General features: G+C 50.1%; 1 protein-coding gene across 1 annotated transcript in view; it reads right to left on the bottom strand.

The window, feature by feature from the left end:
- LOC144828325 (speriolin-like protein) overlaps nucleotides 1-19,674 on the bottom strand; it is a 68,877-nt gene that overhangs the window by 36,486 nt on the left and 12,717 nt on the right. The window contains exon 2 of the mRNA XM_078686434.1: nucleotides 17,245-17,292. Within this exon, the coding sequence (XP_078542560.1) occupies nucleotides 17,245-17,292 (48 nt within the window). The remainder of the gene's footprint in view (nucleotides 1-17,244; nucleotides 17,293-19,674) is intronic.

Here is a 19,674-nt window from a genome sequence, read left to right as displayed (position 1 = left end):
GGTACATATTCTGTCCTCCCCTGGGATCGCCCCTTCTAACATACCGTAAGTATTTAACACAGCAAGCCGCCTACAACCCCGAAGGGCCGGCCGCGTCTCAAATCGGGGGCAGGGGTGAAGGGGATGAAAGTATCATGTTTTGCATCCTCAGGAAATACCCGATTAATGAGCCACCCCGAAAATTCTTCCACCAGGCCCCACAAAACGGGTGCTGCCACTGTATAGGCCAAATTGTCAAACAGTTGAGAAACAAAAAGCTAGAAAGAAGAACACCCTACCCCAATCCTCCCCCAAACCCAACAACCCCACCATCCCACCCCCCTCCCCAGGTCCAGGTCCACCATCCCCCGCAAGCAAGGATAAGATCCGTCAGACTTCCTCAGGTTTTGATCTGGGCAAAGCGCAGCAGGCGCAAGTACCTAGGACACGTGACCTCTCTAAATTCCGTGGCTAGCAGGGAGAGGAATGGTTGCCACAGTTCCGCATATCCCACCCTCTCCCCCGCCCTGATCAGGGACAGCTTTTCCATGCCTAGAACCGCCCACAGACGATAAAGCCACCCCTGAAAAGTGGGAACGTGTGTGGTGCGCCAGTTAGACACAATGTTCTGCAATGCTGATCCCAAAGCGATGGCGATCAATCTGCCCCTACGGGACCGCAATGGATACGTGACAGGATTGGGCAAACCCAGTAGTACATAGGAGGAGAAGCGAGGGATTTCGGTATCAAAATGGGTGTCTACTTCATCCAACACTAATTTCCAGTATTCCCGTAGATGGACACAATCCCAAAGAAGATGGGTCAAGGACCCCAACTCCCCACAACCCCGCCAACATGTCGCCTCCCTTTTACGGTCCATTTCGTGCAGCCTCTCAGGGGTATAGTACCAGTATGTTACTATTTTAGTGAGCGTGTCAGTTAGTCCCATATGATTAGCAGAGTGGCGCCGCGGTAATAAATACTGTCCCATTCTTTGGTGCTGAGGGTGCGCCCTAACTCCCTCTCCCAACGAGCCCTACCTGAGTTGTATAACCGAGAGTACCGGTCTAGAAGTGTGCGATATAGGTCAGAAATTAGGTGCTTATCCGTGGTCCTCGTAATCAACCAATGTTCGTATGGCCGCAGCTGTCGATCAGCCCCTTCTCCCACCTGACTATGAAGCGCCCAGTGCCGAGCTTGGAAATACCGAAGTCGTTCCGTTTCCGGTAGGCCGTATTCTTGTTTGAAATCCTCGAATGGGATAATCCCTTCCTTGGTATACAATGGAACAGGGATCTACAGCCCGCCGGGCGCCACCTCGCAAATGCCACCACATCCAGCCCAGGAGTAAAATCCGGGTTCTCGAGTATGGGAGTGAGCGGAGATGTAAAGTTGGTCAGGTTATACTTAAGATTGGTGCTATCCCATACCTCTAGCGGCACCCTTGTGATGTATGAGGCGTAAAGATTGGAGGGACGATGTTGACGGCGGAGAAAGGGCACTTCCCGGAGCGGGCGGCCCGCGACCGCCTGGTCCTGAAAGAGCCAGTGTTTATCTGACTCCCACCTGCTCCATTCCACCAGCGTTCTCAATTGTACCGCCTGATAGTAAAGCAGGAGATCCAGAAGACCCAGACCCCCCTTTTCAGGAGGCAACGTCGCTAGTCTTAGCTTCATTCGAGGTTTCCTACCATTCCAAATAAATTGTGCCAGCTCTGATTGCATCTGGCGAAGCCAGCCATCTGGTGGACGTAGGGGGACGGCGCGGAATACGTAAAGGATCTGTGGTAGGACCGTCATCTTGATGGCCGCCACCTTACCCAGCCACGACATAGGGAGGTGCTTCCATCTGCTCAACTCTTTACGAATGAGCCGGCGTAGACGTGTGTAGTTGATCCCGACCGTGTCCGACAACGTCGGTGCCAGTTGAATTCCCAAATAGGGAACTGACTTCTGCGCCCATCGGAACAGAAAGCGCCTCTATAGTTGGGCCCGTGTATGCGGTGCCAGCGAAAGGTCCAACGCTTCCGACTTGTTCATATTCACCTTGAACCCCGACACCCTGGAAAACGTGTCCAGGGCCTCCACACAGGTCGGTAAGGATGTGTCCGGAGAGGATAAGGACAGGAGGATATCGTCAGCATACAGGCTGATGGTATGGACGTATGCCCCAAATTTGATACCACGTATCTCCGGAGTGGTTCGCATCAATTGTGCTAATGGCTCCATGTACACGGCAAAGAGCAGGGGTGACAGCGGGCACCCCTGTCGTGTGCCACGCTCTATAGGAAATCGGGGTGAGGCGAATCCGTTGACCCGGACCGTCGCAGAGGGGCACGAATAGCAGTTAAGGACCCATGTGTGGAATCTGTCGCCCAACCCGGCTTTCATCATCACCTGTTCAAGATAAGGCCAATGGACTCGGTCAAATGCCTTCTCGGCATCTATCACGAGCAACATGTACTCCCCCGACATTCTCGAGGCCTTCTCAATTAGGTGTAGCGCCCTTTTAGTGTTGTCCACCGTCTGGCGTTCAGGGATGAATCCCGCCTGATCCGGGTCGATCAGCCATCAGTGGAGCGAGTCGCGCCGCCAGGATGCTGGTGTAGAGTTTAAAGTCTACATTGAGTAGAGATATAGGGCGGTACGACTCGCACCTCGAATGATCCTTCCCCGGTTTGGGGATGACAGAGATGTTGGCTTCCAACAGGTCTCTCGTGATCGCCCCGGCGTCCGCGAAGGAATTCAAGAGGGCAGTCAGCAGTGGTGTCACGGGCCGGGCGCTTTTGCCAATTTGAGGCGCGAGATGGCGGCAATCACCTCCTCCGACCGGATAGGTCGTTCCAAAAGATCCGCCTGTTCCGGGGTCAGCGCAGGGAGGGTGACAGAAGCCAGGAACCTTTCTCCTTCCTCCGGGTCAAGCACAGACCCAGTATACAGTGAGGTATAAAAGGCGCTAAATGCCCCCGCAATGTCTGCGTCCTCGGTAACCACCCGCCCCTCCTGCGTGACGACTTCCTGGACCGACTGTTTTCGTCGTGCCTCCCGAAGCACATGATCCAGCAATCTCCCGCAACGGTCTCCCCCGTGTAATATAAGTGTCTCACCCTCAATGCCGCGTATTCCGCCCGATCTCGGTCAAGCGCTGCGCCAATTGTTGCCTAACTTGTCGCAACTGCCTCCAAATCCTCGGCGCCCTAGTCCGTTGGTGCATGCACTCAAGTTCTCGTGTCCTCAACGACAGTTCCTCTCGCTTTCGCGCACGTTCCGCTTTCTCAGCGGCCGAGATCGTGATTAGCTCACCGCGCAGTACCGCCTTTAGCGCCGCCCAATGAGTAGCCAGAGATGTGTCGTCAGTGCTGTTATGCGCCAAATAGTCTCTAATAGCCCCCCGGACCTTTTCCACCACTTCAGCGCGATGTAGCAAAGTGTCGCGCAGCTTCCAGTAGCGCGGGGTGTGTGATAACGGGGGTAGGGAAAACACAGCCACCATGGGGGAGTGATCAGAGAGGGACGCAACTCCTATCTCCACCGCTGTTGTGAGTGCATGCAAGGAGGGGGAAGCCAAGAAATAATCCAAGCGGGCATAGGTTTTGTGGGCATTTGAATAATAAGTGTATTCCCTTTCATTTGGATGAAATCGACGCCACAAATCCACCATGCCCATGTCTGCCAGTCTAGCCAACCCCCCAGCGGAGAGCGTCCCGGCCTGAGAGGAACGCTGAGCTGACCTATCCTGCAAAGTGTCCATAACTAGGTTCAGGTCCCCTCCCACCAGTACATGTCGATCAGGAGACGTGGCCACCTCCGTGAGTGCGGAGTGAAAAAACGTTTGCTGACCTTCATTTGGGGCATATATGGAACAGATCGTGAAGGCCGCCTCTCCGAGGGAAAATCTATAAGACAACAACCTCCCCTTCACCGCCACCCTCTTCTGCAGGACCTTTCCCCTGAACCTGTGGGCCACCAAAATAGCCACCCCCGCAGTTTTAGTGGAAGAGGAAGAGTAAAATTGGTGAGGGAAATAGTGAGAGCGCATCCTGGGGCAATCTCTCGGCAGTAAGTGGGTCTCTTGCAGCAAGCATATGTCAGCCTTAGAGGCCTCCAAAAGTGAGAGAACAGCCTTCCTTTTCACCGGATTGTTGAGTCCCCGCACATTTAGTGTAAGGATACGTAACTCAGTCGGAGGCATAGGTAGGTGTGTGGGCCACATAGACGCCTATCTGGGCGAAATCAAGCGTGAACCAAGCACCCCTACCGCGCGTCAGGCCCTTCGCCAGAGCACATACTGAAACCTGGACCTCGCTGGAATTAAGTGTAGTCAACACACCAAAGTCTAAAAGAGTCCCTGGACCTGGACCCCATCCTACCCGCAACCCAAGCCCACCCACCCCAACTCCCCCCCCCAAAAGAATCAAGAAGCATCCAACAAACCAATACAAACTCAGTGTCCATCAACCATAGGTGATTGGTAAAGAGACTAGTCCGCCACCGTTCCGGGTGAACGGAAAGAGAGAAGGGCTGGGTAATGCAATCGAACCATTAACCTCCCCCCTCCCGCCGCCGCCAACGTCCAAACATTAATCAACCCCTACATTCGAGGGTGGAGTATGTAGCGTTCAGCCTGGTTGCGATGCAGGGCTGTCTGACGCCACAGCCGCCACTGCTGCACGTTGACCATCCTCTATTTCTGTTTTCGGGGGTTTTCCGATCCGGCGTCGTCTGCCCTGCTGGCGCCATTGCGATGACGAATGTTCGGGACCACCGGAGTGGGCCGTCGGTGCTTCCTCCTCCGTCGGTGGATCAAGACCTAAGACATGACACACTTCCTTCAGGGAGCGGAGTTGGCACAGCTTATTATTGAACTTGAACACAATGCGGAAGGGGTGAGCCCAGCTGTAGGGAATGCCCTGTTGTTGGAGATGGCTCGTATCAGGTTTGAAAGCCTGGTGTTTCTGCATGGTAAGAGCAGATAAATCCTGGAACAGGGTCGGCGTTTGCTGTTTTAAGGAGATCGGGTGCAACTGTCTAGCCTTCTGTAGGATCTCTTCCTTGGTCCTGTAGTCTTGCACACAGACAAGAATGTCCGAGGGGGGGGGACGATGCCGATTGCTGGAAGCCCACCCTGTGCGCTCTGTCAAGCCGCAGTTCCGTCTCTAGGGGCCGTCCAAGAATATGATTGAAGAGTGCTCTAGACAATTGAAACAGGTCTTTAATTTCTTCTGTCATCGTTACCCCCGTATCCGAACGTTGTGCCGCCGGGAGCGATTCTCCAAGTCTTCCAATTGGGCTTGCAGGTCCACCTGCTGGTCGTGTATCCTAATTATCTCCTGTTGGAGCGCCTCCACTTCAGTGTCCCTGCTCTCCTGTTTGGTTTCCATGTCCGCCACTCGCTCCCCAATGCCGTCTACATCTCTCCGTATTTCACGCATCTCCTCCGAGAATTCCTTTTTAAGGATATGTATGTCCTTCCTCAAAGAGGTAAACAGCGATTCCAAATACGTCTTTGTGATAGGTTCCGCGCACGCCATCTCGGACTCTGTCTGGGACAGTTGACTGCTTCCCATTGGGTGATGGGGCTGGTTGCGTTTTGGTGAACATTTCTTTGATCGACTTTTCCTTGCGGGCTCTCGCAGTTGACATAGCGGTCTTCTCGCCAGTCAGGGGGCACTCTCCGAGCGTGTACCTCATGTTCCTTCTACTTCCCCGGGTCTGTTGCCTCTCAGCCGAATTTGTGCATAGCGGTTACCTGAGCCGGACATGCAATCCAGTCGGCTTCCGTGCCCCGTTCTGTCTCCCCGGAGGGCACCACGGTGGACGGGTTCTCCACGTCGGAGGAATGAGGCCTGCTATTAGTACCGCACGCGCGGCGCTGCCACCTAGCCTCCTGCCGCCAAGTCTCCGGGCGTAGCCCGCAATGGAGGGTTCACTGCTCTTCATGCACCCTGTCCTGCCGTGGTGCACCTACGCCTCACGGGGTCCCTCAATACCGCCGCGGCCTTCTCCGCTCACCGCCGCAGTAGCCTCTCGGACCTCCAGCTGTGCCGTCCTCCTCCGGGACCCACCGCACTGTCCAGCGCCAGTGCCCGCCTGGCCGTGGGCTCAGCCCTGTGTCCGTGGGGTTCAGTACGTCGATGCTCCCCATTAGGGGCCTCTCAGCCAAGGTCACACCGCGCTGATGAGGGGGCCCTGCTCCAAAATGGCCGTCCCTCTACTCCCAGGTGTCTGCCCTGTGCTGTAAGCGTGGCCTGCGCAGCAAATGTCCGCCCCCTCGTGCTGTCTGCGTATTGCTGGGTGCTGTCCTGCACCCCTCAGACAGAGCCAATTGTGCACGCCGCCCACGGCGGCGTCCCGCGGTGCCGGGGCGCTGTGCTCCGTCTGCCTCAGCGCCGTCGAGGGGCCCCGGACTCTGCCTCAGTGCAGTTCGCCCAGGAGGTGGTGGTCCGCAGAAGCTAACGGGCGCTGTCCAGCCCGAAGCCTCGCGTTTGTCCTCACGCGGGCCGGACCCCCCACCTCCACCCTGGGCCTCGCGTAGTGCGCTGCCGAGCCTGCGCTCACCTCGTCTGCCGCCTCACAACTCGAGTCCGGCTCCTCCCTCCGGCAGCAGTGCCTTCGTAGGCCCCGCGACAGGCTGCCGGGGCCAGGGGATCCACTGATGCCTCGGCGACAACTCTCTCACCGGTAGGCTCCCCGCGCCTCCTACCGGGCTGGTAATGGTGCTTTGGTGGGGCTTCCGAACCACGAAAGCCCGTGCTGCAATCGGCCGGCGACGGGAGCATAGAGAGACACGTCCGCTCACTCCGCCATCTTGGCCACGCCCCCGTGGCTTCCATTCTAGACTGGCCCTTCATGCACAGCTTTCACTGTGATTATTCATCCTCTGTATACGGCTTCCATTCCAGACGGGTCCATCATGCACAGCATTCACTGTGGTTATTTACCCTCCATGCTTCCATTCTAGACTGGCCCTTCATGCACAGCATTCACTGTGGGTGTTTTAACCTCCATGCTGCTTCTACTCTAGACTGGCCCTTCATGCACAGCATTCACTGTAGTTATTTACAGTTTGTTTGGGGCCTCGATTCTAAACTGGCCCTTCATGCACAGCATTCCCTGTGGGTATTTACCCTCTGTATGTGGCTCCCATTACAGACTGGTCCTTCATGCACAGCATTCACTGTGGTTATCTATCCTCTGTATGGGGCCTCGATTCTATACTGACCCTTCATGCACAGCATTCACTGTGGTTATTTACCCTCCATGCTGCTTCTATTCCAGACTGGTCCTTCATGCACAGCATTCACTGTGGTTATTTACCCTCCATGCTGCTTCTATTCCAGACTGGTCCTTCATGCACAGCATTCACTGTGGTAATTTATCTTTTGAATGGGGCCTCGATTCTGAACTGGCCCTTCATGCACAGCATTCACTGTGGTTTTTTACAGTTTGTATGGGGCCTCGATTCTAAACTGGCCCTTCATGCACAGCGTTCACTGTGGGTATTTACCCTCTGTATGTGGCTCCCATTACAGACTGGTCCTTCATGCACAGCATTCACTGTGGTTATCAATCCTCTGTATGGGGCCTCAATTCTAAACTGGCCCTTCATGCACAGCATTCACTGTGGTTATTTACAGTTTGTATGGGGCCTCAATTCTAAACTGGCCCTTCATGCACAGCATTCACTGTGGTTATTTATCCTCCATGCAGCTTCTATTCTAGACTGGCCCTTCATGCACAGCATTCTCTGTGGGTATTTACCCTCTGTATGTGGCTTCCATTCTAGACTTGCCCTTCATGCACAGATTTCACTGTGGGTATTTACAGTTTGTATGGGGCCTCGATTCTAATCTGGCCCTTCATGCACAGCTTTCACTGTGGGTATTTACAGTTTGTATGGGGCCTCGATTCTAATCTGGCCCTTCATGCACAGCATTCACTGTGGTTATTTACCCTCCATGCTGCCTCTATTCTAGACTGTCCCTTCAGTCACAGCCTTCACTGTGGTTGTTTACCCTCCATGCTGCTTCTTTTGTAGACTGGCCCTTCATACACAGCATTCACTGTGGGTATTTACACCCTCTATATGTGGCTTCCATTCTAGACTGGCCCTTCATGCACAGCATTCACTGTGGGTATTTACCCTCTATATGTGGCTTCCATTCTAGACTGGCCCTTTATGCACAGCATTCACTGTGGTTATTTATTCTTTGTATGTGGCTTCCATTCTAGACTGTACTTCATGCACAGCATTCACTGTGGTTATTTATTCTTTGTATGTGGCTTCCATTCTAGACTGTACTTCATGCACAGCATTCACTGTGGTTATTTACCCTCTGTATGGGGCCTAGATTCTAGACCAGCCCTTCATGCACAACAGTCACTGTTTTTTACCCTCTGTATGCGGCTACCATTTTAAACTGTACTTCATGCACAGCATTCACTGTAGTTAATTACCCTCCATGCTGCTTCTATTCTAGACTGTCCCTTCATGCACAGCATTCACTGTGAGTATTTACCCTCTGTATGCTTCTTGCATTCTAGACTGCCCCTTCTTGCACAGCAGTCACTGTGGTTATTTTCCCTCCATGTTCCTTCTATTCTAGACTGGCCCTTCATGCACCGCATTCATTCACTATGGGTATTTACCCTCTGTATGTGGCTCCCATTACAGACTGGTCCTTCATGCACAGCATTCACTGTGGTTATTTATCCTCTGTATGGGGCCTCGATTCTAAACTGGCCCTTCATGCACAGCATTCCCTGTGGGTATTTACCCTCTGCATGTGGCTTCCATTCTAGACTGGTCCTTCATGCACAGCATTAACTGTGGTTATTTATCCTCTGTATGGGGCCTCGATTCTAAACTGGCCCTTCATGCACAGCATTCACTGTGGGTATTTACCCTCTCTGTATGTGTCTTCCATTCTAGACTGGCCCTTTATGCACAGCATTCACTCTGGCTTTTACCCTCTGTATAGCGCCTCCATTCCACACTGGCTCTTCATGCACAGATTTCTATCTGGCAATTTACCCCCTGAATGAAGCTTCCATTCTAGAATGCCACTTCATGCGCAGCATTCACTGTGGTAGTTTACCCTCCATATGCTGCTTCTTTTCTAGACTAGCCCTTCACAGCATTCACTGTGGTTATTTATTCTCTGTATACGGCTTCCATTCTAGACTGTACTTCACGCACAGCATTCAATGTGGCTACTTACCCTCTATGTAGATACTATTCTAGACTGTCCTTCATGTACAGCATGAAAACAAGTTACTTACCTGTAACTTTGGTTCTCCAGTATTGGTAACTTTTACAGATTCCCATTGCTTGCATCATTCCCCGTCGTCGAGATGGGAGTCCCCGGTATATAAGATATAACCATAGAAATAGGTACAAAAAAAGAATAAGGCCTCATCTAGTTTTGTAGCATATCCACCTTTTTTTGTAAAAGAGACCAAACAAAATGAACAGCCAACCAGAACAGCCTCACCCCATAAAACCTTCCTGAGAGAGCCTCAGATTTTCTACCGCATGTTGTGCAAGGGAGTCTCCACTGTTTTCTTCAATATTTTCCTTATTGGGTCTATTTGAACCTAATCTTTCACTTCAACTCTTCACTACGTGTTCAACATGTCAGACAAGGAGACTGTCCTTCATCCACAGCATTCACGGTGGTTATTTATACTCTCTATGGGGCCTCGATTCTAGACCAGCCCCTCATGCACAACATTCACTGTTTTTTACCCTCTGTATGCGGTTACCATTCTAAACTGTACTTCATGCACAGCATTCACTGTGGATATTTCCCCTCCATGCTGCTTCTATTGTAGACTGGCCCTTCATGCACAGCATTCACTGTGGGTATTTACCCTCCATGCTGCTTCTACTCTAGACTCTCCCTTCATGCACATCATTCACTGTGGGTATTTACCCTCTGTTTGTGGCTTCCATTTTTGATTGGCCCTTCATGCACAGCTTTCACTGTAGATATTTCCCCTCCTTGCTACTTCTATTCTAGGCTGGCCCTTCATGCACAGCATTCACTGTGGATATTTACCCTCCATGCTGGTTCTATTCTAGGCTGGCCTTTCATGTACAGCATTCACTGTGGTTATTTACCCTCCATGCTGGTTCTACTCTAGACCAGACCTTCATGCACATCAGTCACTGTGGTTATTTCCCCTCCTTGCTACTTCTATTCTAGGCTGGCCCTTCATGCACAGCATTCACTGTGGATATTTCCCCTCCTTGCTACTTCTATTCTAGGCTGGCCCTTCATGCACAGCATTCACTGTGGATATTTACCCTCCATGCTGGTTCTATTCTAGGCTGGCCTTTCATGTACAGCATTCACTGTGGTTATTTACCCTCCATGCTGGTTCTACTCTAGACCAGACCTTCATGCACATCAGTCACTGTGGTTATTTCCCCTCCTTGCTACTTCTATTCTAGGCTGGCCCTTCATGCACAGCATTCACTGTGGATATTTCCCCTCCTTGCTACTTCTATTCTAGGCTGGCCTTTCATGTACAGCATTCACTGTGGTTATTTACCCTCCATGCTGGTTCTACTCTAGACCAGACCTTCATGCACATCAGTCACTGTGGTTATTTACCCTCCATGCTGCCTCTACTGTATACCGGACCTTCATGCACACCATTTACTGTGGTCATTTACCCTCTGTAAAGAGCCCAAATTCTAAAATGGTCCGTCATGCAGATTTCACTGTGGGTATTTACCCTCTGTATGTGGCTTCCATTTTTGATTGGCCCTTCATGCACAGCTTTCACTGCGGTTATTTACCCTCCATGCTGCTTCTATTCTAGAATGGCCCTTCCTGCACAGCATTCACTGTGGCGGTTTACCGTTTGTAGGAAAGTAGGATCTGCTTTCATGGTTCCACCCACTTTTTGCGATTGTTATTCCTTTTTATGACTAGTGTGACTAGGATCCTGAGAATCAGGACCGCAGTCACTGTGCTTTCTCCCTTAATTTAACAGTAGTAAGTACTTTGGTACCTTCCCAATTGGCTACTTTTGTACCCTTCTAAAGTATATGGTACGAGGCACCCAGGGCATAGGTACACCAGGGGTCTCTCCTGTGCTTCAGCATGTATTGTGCCACCAAGGGGAGTCCACTTAAATTGTGACTACCGGCCTGCCATTGCAGCCTGTGAGACTTGGTGCTTGCCACTCTCACACAGCAGATATGTTTCCTTATATCTGAGGTCACTACTCTTAAAACTTATAAGTCACCTCAATGGCAGGCTCCTTAGTCCTGAGAGCAGGGTGCTTGGTTATAAGTGTGAGGGTGCCCCTGTATGAGCAAGACACAACTACCCCAGAGTCGATTCTCCAGGCTTTGTAAGTGCGGTCTGCCATTTAATACATATAGTGGACATCAAGTCATTTACGAGATGCCTAACTATACATTGGTTGCACGGAAACCGGTCATGGTCGGTATCAATCATGATGGAATCCTACCCAACACCGATTCCAGTGTTGGATATAGGATTCCATGTACTGGGGCTCCCCTAGGGAGCCCCACTGTATTCCCGGTACAAGCCTTTCAGGGTCTAACAGCAAGTCAGTGCTGCTGCCGACCCCAGGCACGTTTCTGCCCTCCTGCTGCTGAGTTGAGCTCGAGCTGGCGAAGGCAGAATAGGTTTCCTACCACAGGGAGGTGTGACCACACAAAGGGGCAGATTTACAAGCCCCTTGCACCAGTTTTGCGTCACTTTCCCCATGTTAAAAGTGACGCAAAAGTGGCGCAAGGGGGCTTGTAAATCTGCCCCTTAGTGTATTAGGCTGGGGGCGCTTGCCAGCACCACCAGACCGCTTTGAAGGGTACATTTGGTGCCCTCCATGCTTACTCCAGTTTGAGCCAGTCCAAGGAGCCTTTGGCTCCAGCTCTGGGGCAAAACTGGACAAAGAACTTGGGAGTATCATCCCCTCTGTCCAGCCCCTCCACTGGGAGGGACCCCTGAATCGTTCCAACTCTTGCCCTAGGGTACTTAAGGGCTTATTTGTGGGTGGCTCTTCAGATTCGTCGTGGGACAAGATTCAAACCCAAAACCATTTCAAATTCGATCATCTGGGCACCTAGACTTTGCCTGGAATTGACACCCTGCAAGCAAGACTCCTGCTGATCCTGGTCTCGCTGTTATGAAAGTCTGCTTCGTTGTCTGTGCTTGTGCTTCTTCTAGGTTCCTTTCCAGGCCTGTGGGCATCAAGGGCACCCAAAGTAATCTCCCTTGGAGTGAAGGAGGTACTCCCCTGCATCTGCAAGCACTGCAACAAAGCTGACTGGTCTGCTGCTCCTGACGTCCCACGGACTTCGAAAAAGTCAGGAACACAGGTGGTGTTTCTGCAACTCCCTCGAGTTTGAGGCCAGCATACCTTGTTGGAACTGCTCTAACAGAATCCGTGTGCACTGCATCAACTTGCCGTAGCCAAGGCTTGTTGACTCTGTACTCCAGAGATCTTTGGACTACAAGAAGCTCTAACCTCCAGCATCTCTTCCTGTCAAGATCTTCGTCCTCACCATAATCTCCGCAATGTGGGCCAGAATCTTTGGTAAGCTGCTCGAGGTCCTCTTGTGACGCCTGCCTTTGGGTCCTCTTGAGGGTCTTCTTTGGCTTCAGTGGGTTCCCCTGCTTGCTCAGGACCTGCTCTGACACTCCTGTAATTGGCGAGTCCCTTGGACCTTGCTGGTCCCAACGTTCTCCTTTTTCGTTTACCATGCCTGTTGCCGCTGCCAAGGCTGGTTGGTGCTCCTGCCGGACACCAGCCCCCTGGTTCTTGACTTCCGGTGTGGGACAGCTCATGAACGGCTCCTGGTCTTCCACAGCTTTGCCTGGTCCTCACAGCTGCAGCGACTAGGTCATTGTCATCACTCCTGCATCTTCTGTCATTGATGATTATTGTTCTTCCATTTCTTCTGGTCATCTCCGAGTGGCATAGACTTTGTCCCCTGTGCTTGCAGGTTCTTCTGATCTAGAATCCACCCTTAGATTCCACCGGACTCTTTCCCCTTCTTCGCCAGCTGCATCTTTCCTGAAGTCCTCCATTGTGGCCTATGGCGGTCACCAACGTGACTTCGTACCTATACACCTGGCTTCCCTGGTGTAGGTATTCTGGTTCCTGGGGTATCCATGGGTGGGGGGACTCTCCAACTTATTGGGTTTCTTCGGGGTCGACTGGGAAGGGGCCTTCTTTAAAACTGCAACCGCAACTTTCCTATAGACTTGCGTTGAGCTTGCCGCTTTGTTTCCACTCGCCACACAGCCTCGGCAGGGGGTTCCTGGGTACTTACCTTGGGTGATTTCCCGTGTCCCCAGCTCTTCTGAGTCTCCTGGTCCAAGTCAAGACTTCAGTCACAGTTCTCATTCCACTTCTGTAGTATATGGTTTGGTCTCCCCCTGGAGACCACTGTGTAATGTGCTTACTTACCTTTTGCAATTGAAGTGAGTTATGTGTTAGTGAGAGTTGTGTAATAAATGGACATTTTTCTAACTATAACTGCGTGGTTCTTTTTCGTTTAACTTACACTATGTAATTAGATCTGGTAAAACAAGCTGCTTTACATTCCTTCTGGAGTAAGCCTGAAGGCTGCTCTCCACAGCTACCACTTAGAGAGCTTTCTATGGTTGTCTAAGGCCACTATAATCACCATAAAGGTTGTCTGGATTAGTGCGGGGTGCTTCACTTAAATAAGTGTGCACCATATACTAAGCCAGCCTCCTGCACCGCCTGTATGCAGCTTCTGTTCTATAGACTGGTCCTTCATGCACAGAATTTACTGTGGTTATTTACCCCTTTGAATGTGGCTTCTATTCTAGACTGGCCCTCCATGCACAGCAGTCACTGTGATTATTTACCCTCTGTATTTAGCCTCTATTCTAGAGTGGCACTTTATGCACAGCATTCACTGTGGTGATTTAACATCCATGCTGCTTCTATTCTAGACTGGCCCTTCATGCACAGCATTCACTGTGGCGGTTTACCCTCTATATGTGGCTTCCATTCTTGACTGTCCCTTCATGCACAGCTTCCACTGTGGTTATTTACCCTTTGTACGCTGCTTCCATTCTAGAATGTCGCTTCATGGGCAGCATTCACTGTGGTTGTTTACCCTCCATGCTGCTTCTATTCTAGACTGGCCCTTCATGCACAGCATTCACTATGGCGGTTTACCCTCTAAATGTGGCTTCCATTCTTGACTGTCCCTTCATGCACAGCTTTCACTGTGGTTATTTACACCCTTTGTACGCTGCTTCCATTCTAGAATGTCGCTTCATGCGCAGCATTCACTGTGGTTGTTTACCCTCCATGCTGCTTCTATTCTAGACTGGCCCTTCATGCACAGCATTCACTATGGCGGTTTACCCTCTAAATGTGGCTTCCATTCTTGACTGTCCCTTCATGCACAGCTTTCACTGTGGTTATTTACACCCTTTGTACGCTGCTTCCATTCTAGAATGTCGCTTCATGCGCAGCATTCACTGTGGTTGTTTAGCCTCCATGCTGCTTCTATTCTAGACTGGCCTTCCATGCACTGTGGTTATTTACCTTCCGTACGTCTACCATTCGGCAATGGCCCTTCATGCACAGCATTCCCTGTGGGTATTTACCCTCTGTATGGGGCCTTGATTCTAAACTGACCCTTCATGCACAGCATTCACTGTGGTTATTTACCCTCCATTCTGCTTCTATTCTCAATAGGCCCTCCATGCACTGTGGTTATTTACCCTCCGTATGGCTTCCATTCTACAATGGCCCTTAATGCACAGCATTCCCTGTGGTTATTTACCCTCTGTATGGGGGTCTAGATTCTAAACTGGCTATTCATGCACAGAATAATTAATGTGGTTTTCACTCTCCATGCTGCTCCTATGCTAGACTGGCCCTTCATGCACAGAATTCCCTGTGATTATTTACCCTTTGTATGGAGCCTCCATTCTAAACTGGCCCTTCATGCACAGCATTAACTGAGGTTATTTACCCTCCATGCTACTTCTATTCTAGACTGCACACCATTCACCGTGGCTTTTCACCTTCTTTATAGGGCCTCCATTCTACACTGGCCCTTCATGCAGATTTCACTATGGTTATTTACCCCTCTGGATGAAGCTTCTATTCTAGACTGGCCCTTCATGCACAGCATTCACTGTGGTTATTTACCCTCTGTATGTGACTTCCATTCTAGACTTTCCCTTCATGCAGAGCTTTATCTCTGGTTATTTACCCTCTGTATGTGGCTTCCATTCTAGACTGGCCCTTCGTGCACAGCATTCACAGTGGGTATTTACCCTCCATGCTGCTTCTATTGTAGAATGTCCCTTCATGCACAGCAGTCACTGTGGTTATTTATCCTCGGTATGTGGCTTCTATTCTAGACTTCCCCTTCATGCATAGCATTCACTGTGATTATTTACCCTCTGTATGTGGCTTCCATTCTAGAATGGTCCTTCATGCACAGCATTCCCTGTGGTTATTTAACCTCTGTATGTGGCTTCCATTCTAGACTGGCTCTTCATGCTCAGTTTTACTGTGGTTTTCACCCTCCATGCTGCACCTATGCTAGACTGACCCTTAACGCACAGAATTCCCTGTGATTATTTACCCTTTGTATGGGGCCTCCATTCTAAACTGGCCCTTCATGCACAGCATTAACTGAGGTTATTTACCCTCCATGCTGCTTCTATTCTAGACTGCACATCATTCACCGTGGCTTTTCACCTTCTTTATAGGGCCTCCATTCTACACTGTCCCTTCATGCAGATTTCACTGTGGTTATTTACCCCTCTGGATGAAGCTTCTATTCTAGACTGGCCCTTCATCCACAGTGTTCACTGTGGTTATTTACCTTCTGTATGTGACTTCCATTCTAGACTTTCCCTTCATGCAGAGCTTTATCTCTGGGTATTTACCCTCTGTATGTGGCTTCCATTCTAGATTGGCCCATCTTGCACAGCATTCACTGTGGTTATTTACCCTCCATGCTGCTTCTATTCTAGAGTGACGCTTGATGCACAGCGTTCACGGTGGTATTTACCCTCAATGATAATTCTATTCTAGACTGGCCCTTCATGCACTGTTGTTATTTACCCTCCATGCTTCCATTCTAGATTGGCCCTTCATGCACAGCATTCACTGTGGTTATTTACCCTCCATGCTGCTTCTATTCCAGAATGTCCCTTCGTGCACAGATTTCACTGTGGTTATTTACCCTCTGTATGCTTTTTCCATTCTAGACTGGTCTTTCATGCACCGCATTCACTGTGGGTATTTACCCTCCATGCTGCTTCTATTCTAGACTGGTCCTTCATGCACAGCATTCATTGTGGTTATTTACCCACCATGCTGCTTCTATTGTAGACTGTCCCTTCATGCACAGCAGTCACTGTGGTTATTTACCCTCTGTATGTGGCTCCCATTCTAGAATGGTCCTTCATGCACATCATTTACTGTGGTTATTTACCCACCATGCTGCTTCTATTGTAGACTGGCCCTTCATGCACAACATTTACTGGGGGTATTTACCCTCTGTATGCTTCTTCCATTCTAGACTGGTCCTTCATGCAGCACAGCATTCACTGTGGGTATTTACCCTCTGTATGTGTCTTCCATTCTAGACTGGCCCTTCATGTACAGCATTTACTGTGGGTATTTACCCTCCGTATGTGGCTTCCATTCTAGACTGGCCCTTCATGCACAGCATTTACTGTGGGTATTTACCTTCTGTATGTGGCGTCCATTGTAGACTGGCCCTTCATGCACAGCATTCACTGTGGGTATTTACCCCCTGTGTGTGGCTTCAATTGTAGACTGGCCCTTCATGCACAGCATTCACTATGGGTATTTAACCTCTGTATGTGGCTTCCATTGTAGACTGGCCCTTCATGCACAGCATTTACTGTGGTTATTTACCCTCTGTATGTGTCTTCCATTCTAGACTGGCCCTTCATGCACAGCATTTACTGTGGTTATTTACCCTCTGTATGTGGCTTTCATTGTAGACTGGCCCTTCATGCACAGCATTTACTGTGGGTATTTACCCTCTGTATGTGGCTTCCATTGTAGACTGGCCCTTCATGCACAGCATTCACTGTGGGTATTTACACTCTGTATGTAGCCTTTATTCTAGTCTGGCCCTTCATGCACAGCATTCACTGTGACAGGTTGTTCTCTGCACATGTCTGTGGTTAGGCCTCATTTGTCACTCTTCACACTCGGTTCTACAAGCTAAAGACACACTCACCTCTGCAAGGGGGCGCGTGGGAGGCGTGGGACGGGTCCTTTTTGCCGTCTTCAGTTTCCAATCATGCAAAGAAAAAAACCACAAGAGGTCGAATTGAGAGATACTTCATCAAATCAGTAGTGACCCACTCTCATTGCATGTGAACCCTTAGTCCTCAACGCACGTTACCCACAGTCCCTTACCGCTTGCAGCCTTCCTTATTCTCTTGCTGCTTATGACCCTCATTCTTTTACTGCCTGCAACCCTCATTCCCTCCATGCGGTCAGTCATTCTCTCAATGCATGTCTACCTCACTCCCAGTGACTATACATCCCACTGTCGCATTACGTGTGCCCCACTCTCTTATTACAGGATCCGCGCACTCTCATTACATTTTCCACTCACTGTATGTTACCAGGCTATCCCCTGTTCTCTCATAGGCTGCGCCTCGTTGGCATGCTCCACTTCCTTGGGTACCATTGTGCTCTCATGAGATGCTCCCCTCCCGCTTCATGTACCTCTCACACTTATCTGCTGCTCGCTCTCACCCTGCCCTCATTGTACGTGGTCCTCGTCATGGCTTCAACCTGTCTCACATTATGCACGCTTCGCTGTCGCGATATGTACCCTCGGTTTTTCATGACAAGCATACCTCAAATCTCCTGTACCTTGTATACTCTTGTGCTTCTCCTCTCGTGCATGTGCTCTCATGGACACTCGTATGTTACCCATCACTGTCACGACAGACCGCTCCAGTCTCATGGCTGAAAGCCCCGGACTCTAAAGTCCCTCTTGCACTCATCTGCATTTCGTTCTCACTGTGTGCTGTGCATCCTCACTGCAGGCGGCCCTCATACTAACAGCTTGAACCCCCCCACTCTCACTGTATGTACCCTTACCCCACATGATATGAACCCCTCATTCTCTAGTGACAGGCACCCCTTGCTCTCATTTACCTCTTACACACATCTCCCTTGCTATAAGTTGCCCCAGACTCTGCTCTCATGATAGAAATCCCACTCTCAAACACCCCTCACTCATATACCTCTTACACACAGCTTCATCTGTTCTCTCATTGTCTGGTTCTCGTTCTCATTGTATGTGGCTCTCATTCTATCACATCTTGAGGCCATTATTGTATGTGCCTTGCTCTCATGATATAAACCCCTCATTCTCTCGTGACATGCACCCCTCACTCATATACCTCTTACAAACAGCTTCCTCTCTGTTCTCTCATTGTCTGGTCCTTATTATACAGGGCTCTCATTCCATCACGTCTTGAGACCCTCTCTCACTGTATGTACCCTGCTCTCATGATATAAACCCCGCATTCTCTCGTGACATGAACCCCTCACTCTCATATACCTCTTACACACAGCTTCATCTGTTCTCTCCTTGTCTAGTTCTCGTTCTCATTGTATGTGGCCCTCATTCACTCACAGTTTGAGGCCCTCTTATTAAATGTACCCTGCTCTCATGATATGAACCCCTCATTCTCTCGTGACATGCACCCCTCACTCATATACCTCTTACACACAGCTTCCTCTCTGTTCTCTCATTGTCTGGTCCTTATTATACAGGGCTCTCATTCCATCACGTCTTGAGACCCTCTCTCACTGTATGTACCCTGCTCTCATTATATAAACCCCGCATTCTCTCGTGACATGAACCCCTCACTCTCATATACCTCTTACAAACAGCTTGCTCTGTTCTCTGTCTAGTTCTTGTTCTGTCTAGTTCTCGTTCTCATTGTATGTGGCCCTCATTCTCTCATGGTTTGAGGCCCTCTTATTGCATGTACCCTGCTCTCATGATATGAACCCCTCATTCTCTCGTGACATGAACCCCTCACTCATATACCTCTTACACACAGCTTCCTCTCTGTTCTCTAATTCTCTGGTCCTTATTATACAGGGCTCTCATTCCATCACGACTTGAGACCCTCTCTCACTGTATGTACCCTGCTCTCATGATATAAACCCCTCATTCTCTCGTGACATGAACCCCTCACTCTCATATACCTCTTACAAACAGCTTGCTCTGTTCTCTGTCTAGTTCTTGTTCTGTCTAGTTCTCGTTCTCATTGTATGTGGCCCTCATTCTCTCATGGTTTGAGGCCCTCTTATTGCATGTACCCTGCTCTCATGATATAAACCCCTCATTCTCTCGTGACATGCACCCCTCACTCATATACCTCTTACAAACAGCTTCCTCTGTTCTCTCATTGTCTGGTCCTTATTATACAGGGCTCTCATTCTATCACGTCTTGAGACCCTCTTATTGAATGTACCCTGCTCGCATGATATGAACCCCTCATTCTCTCATGACATGCACCCCTCACTCATATACCTCTTACAAACAGCTTCCTCTGTTCTCTCATTGTCTGGTCCTTATTATACAGGGCTCTCATTCTATCACGTCTTGAGACCCTCTCTCACTGTATGCACCCTG

Source organism: Lissotriton helveticus, chromosome 4_1 (genome assembly GCF_964261635.1).
Source record: "Lissotriton helveticus chromosome 4_1, aLisHel1.1, whole genome shotgun sequence".
Taxonomy (NCBI): Eukaryota; Metazoa; Chordata; class Amphibia; order Caudata; family Salamandridae; genus Lissotriton; species Lissotriton helveticus.
This window is presented reverse-complemented; position numbering and strand designations above follow the sequence as displayed.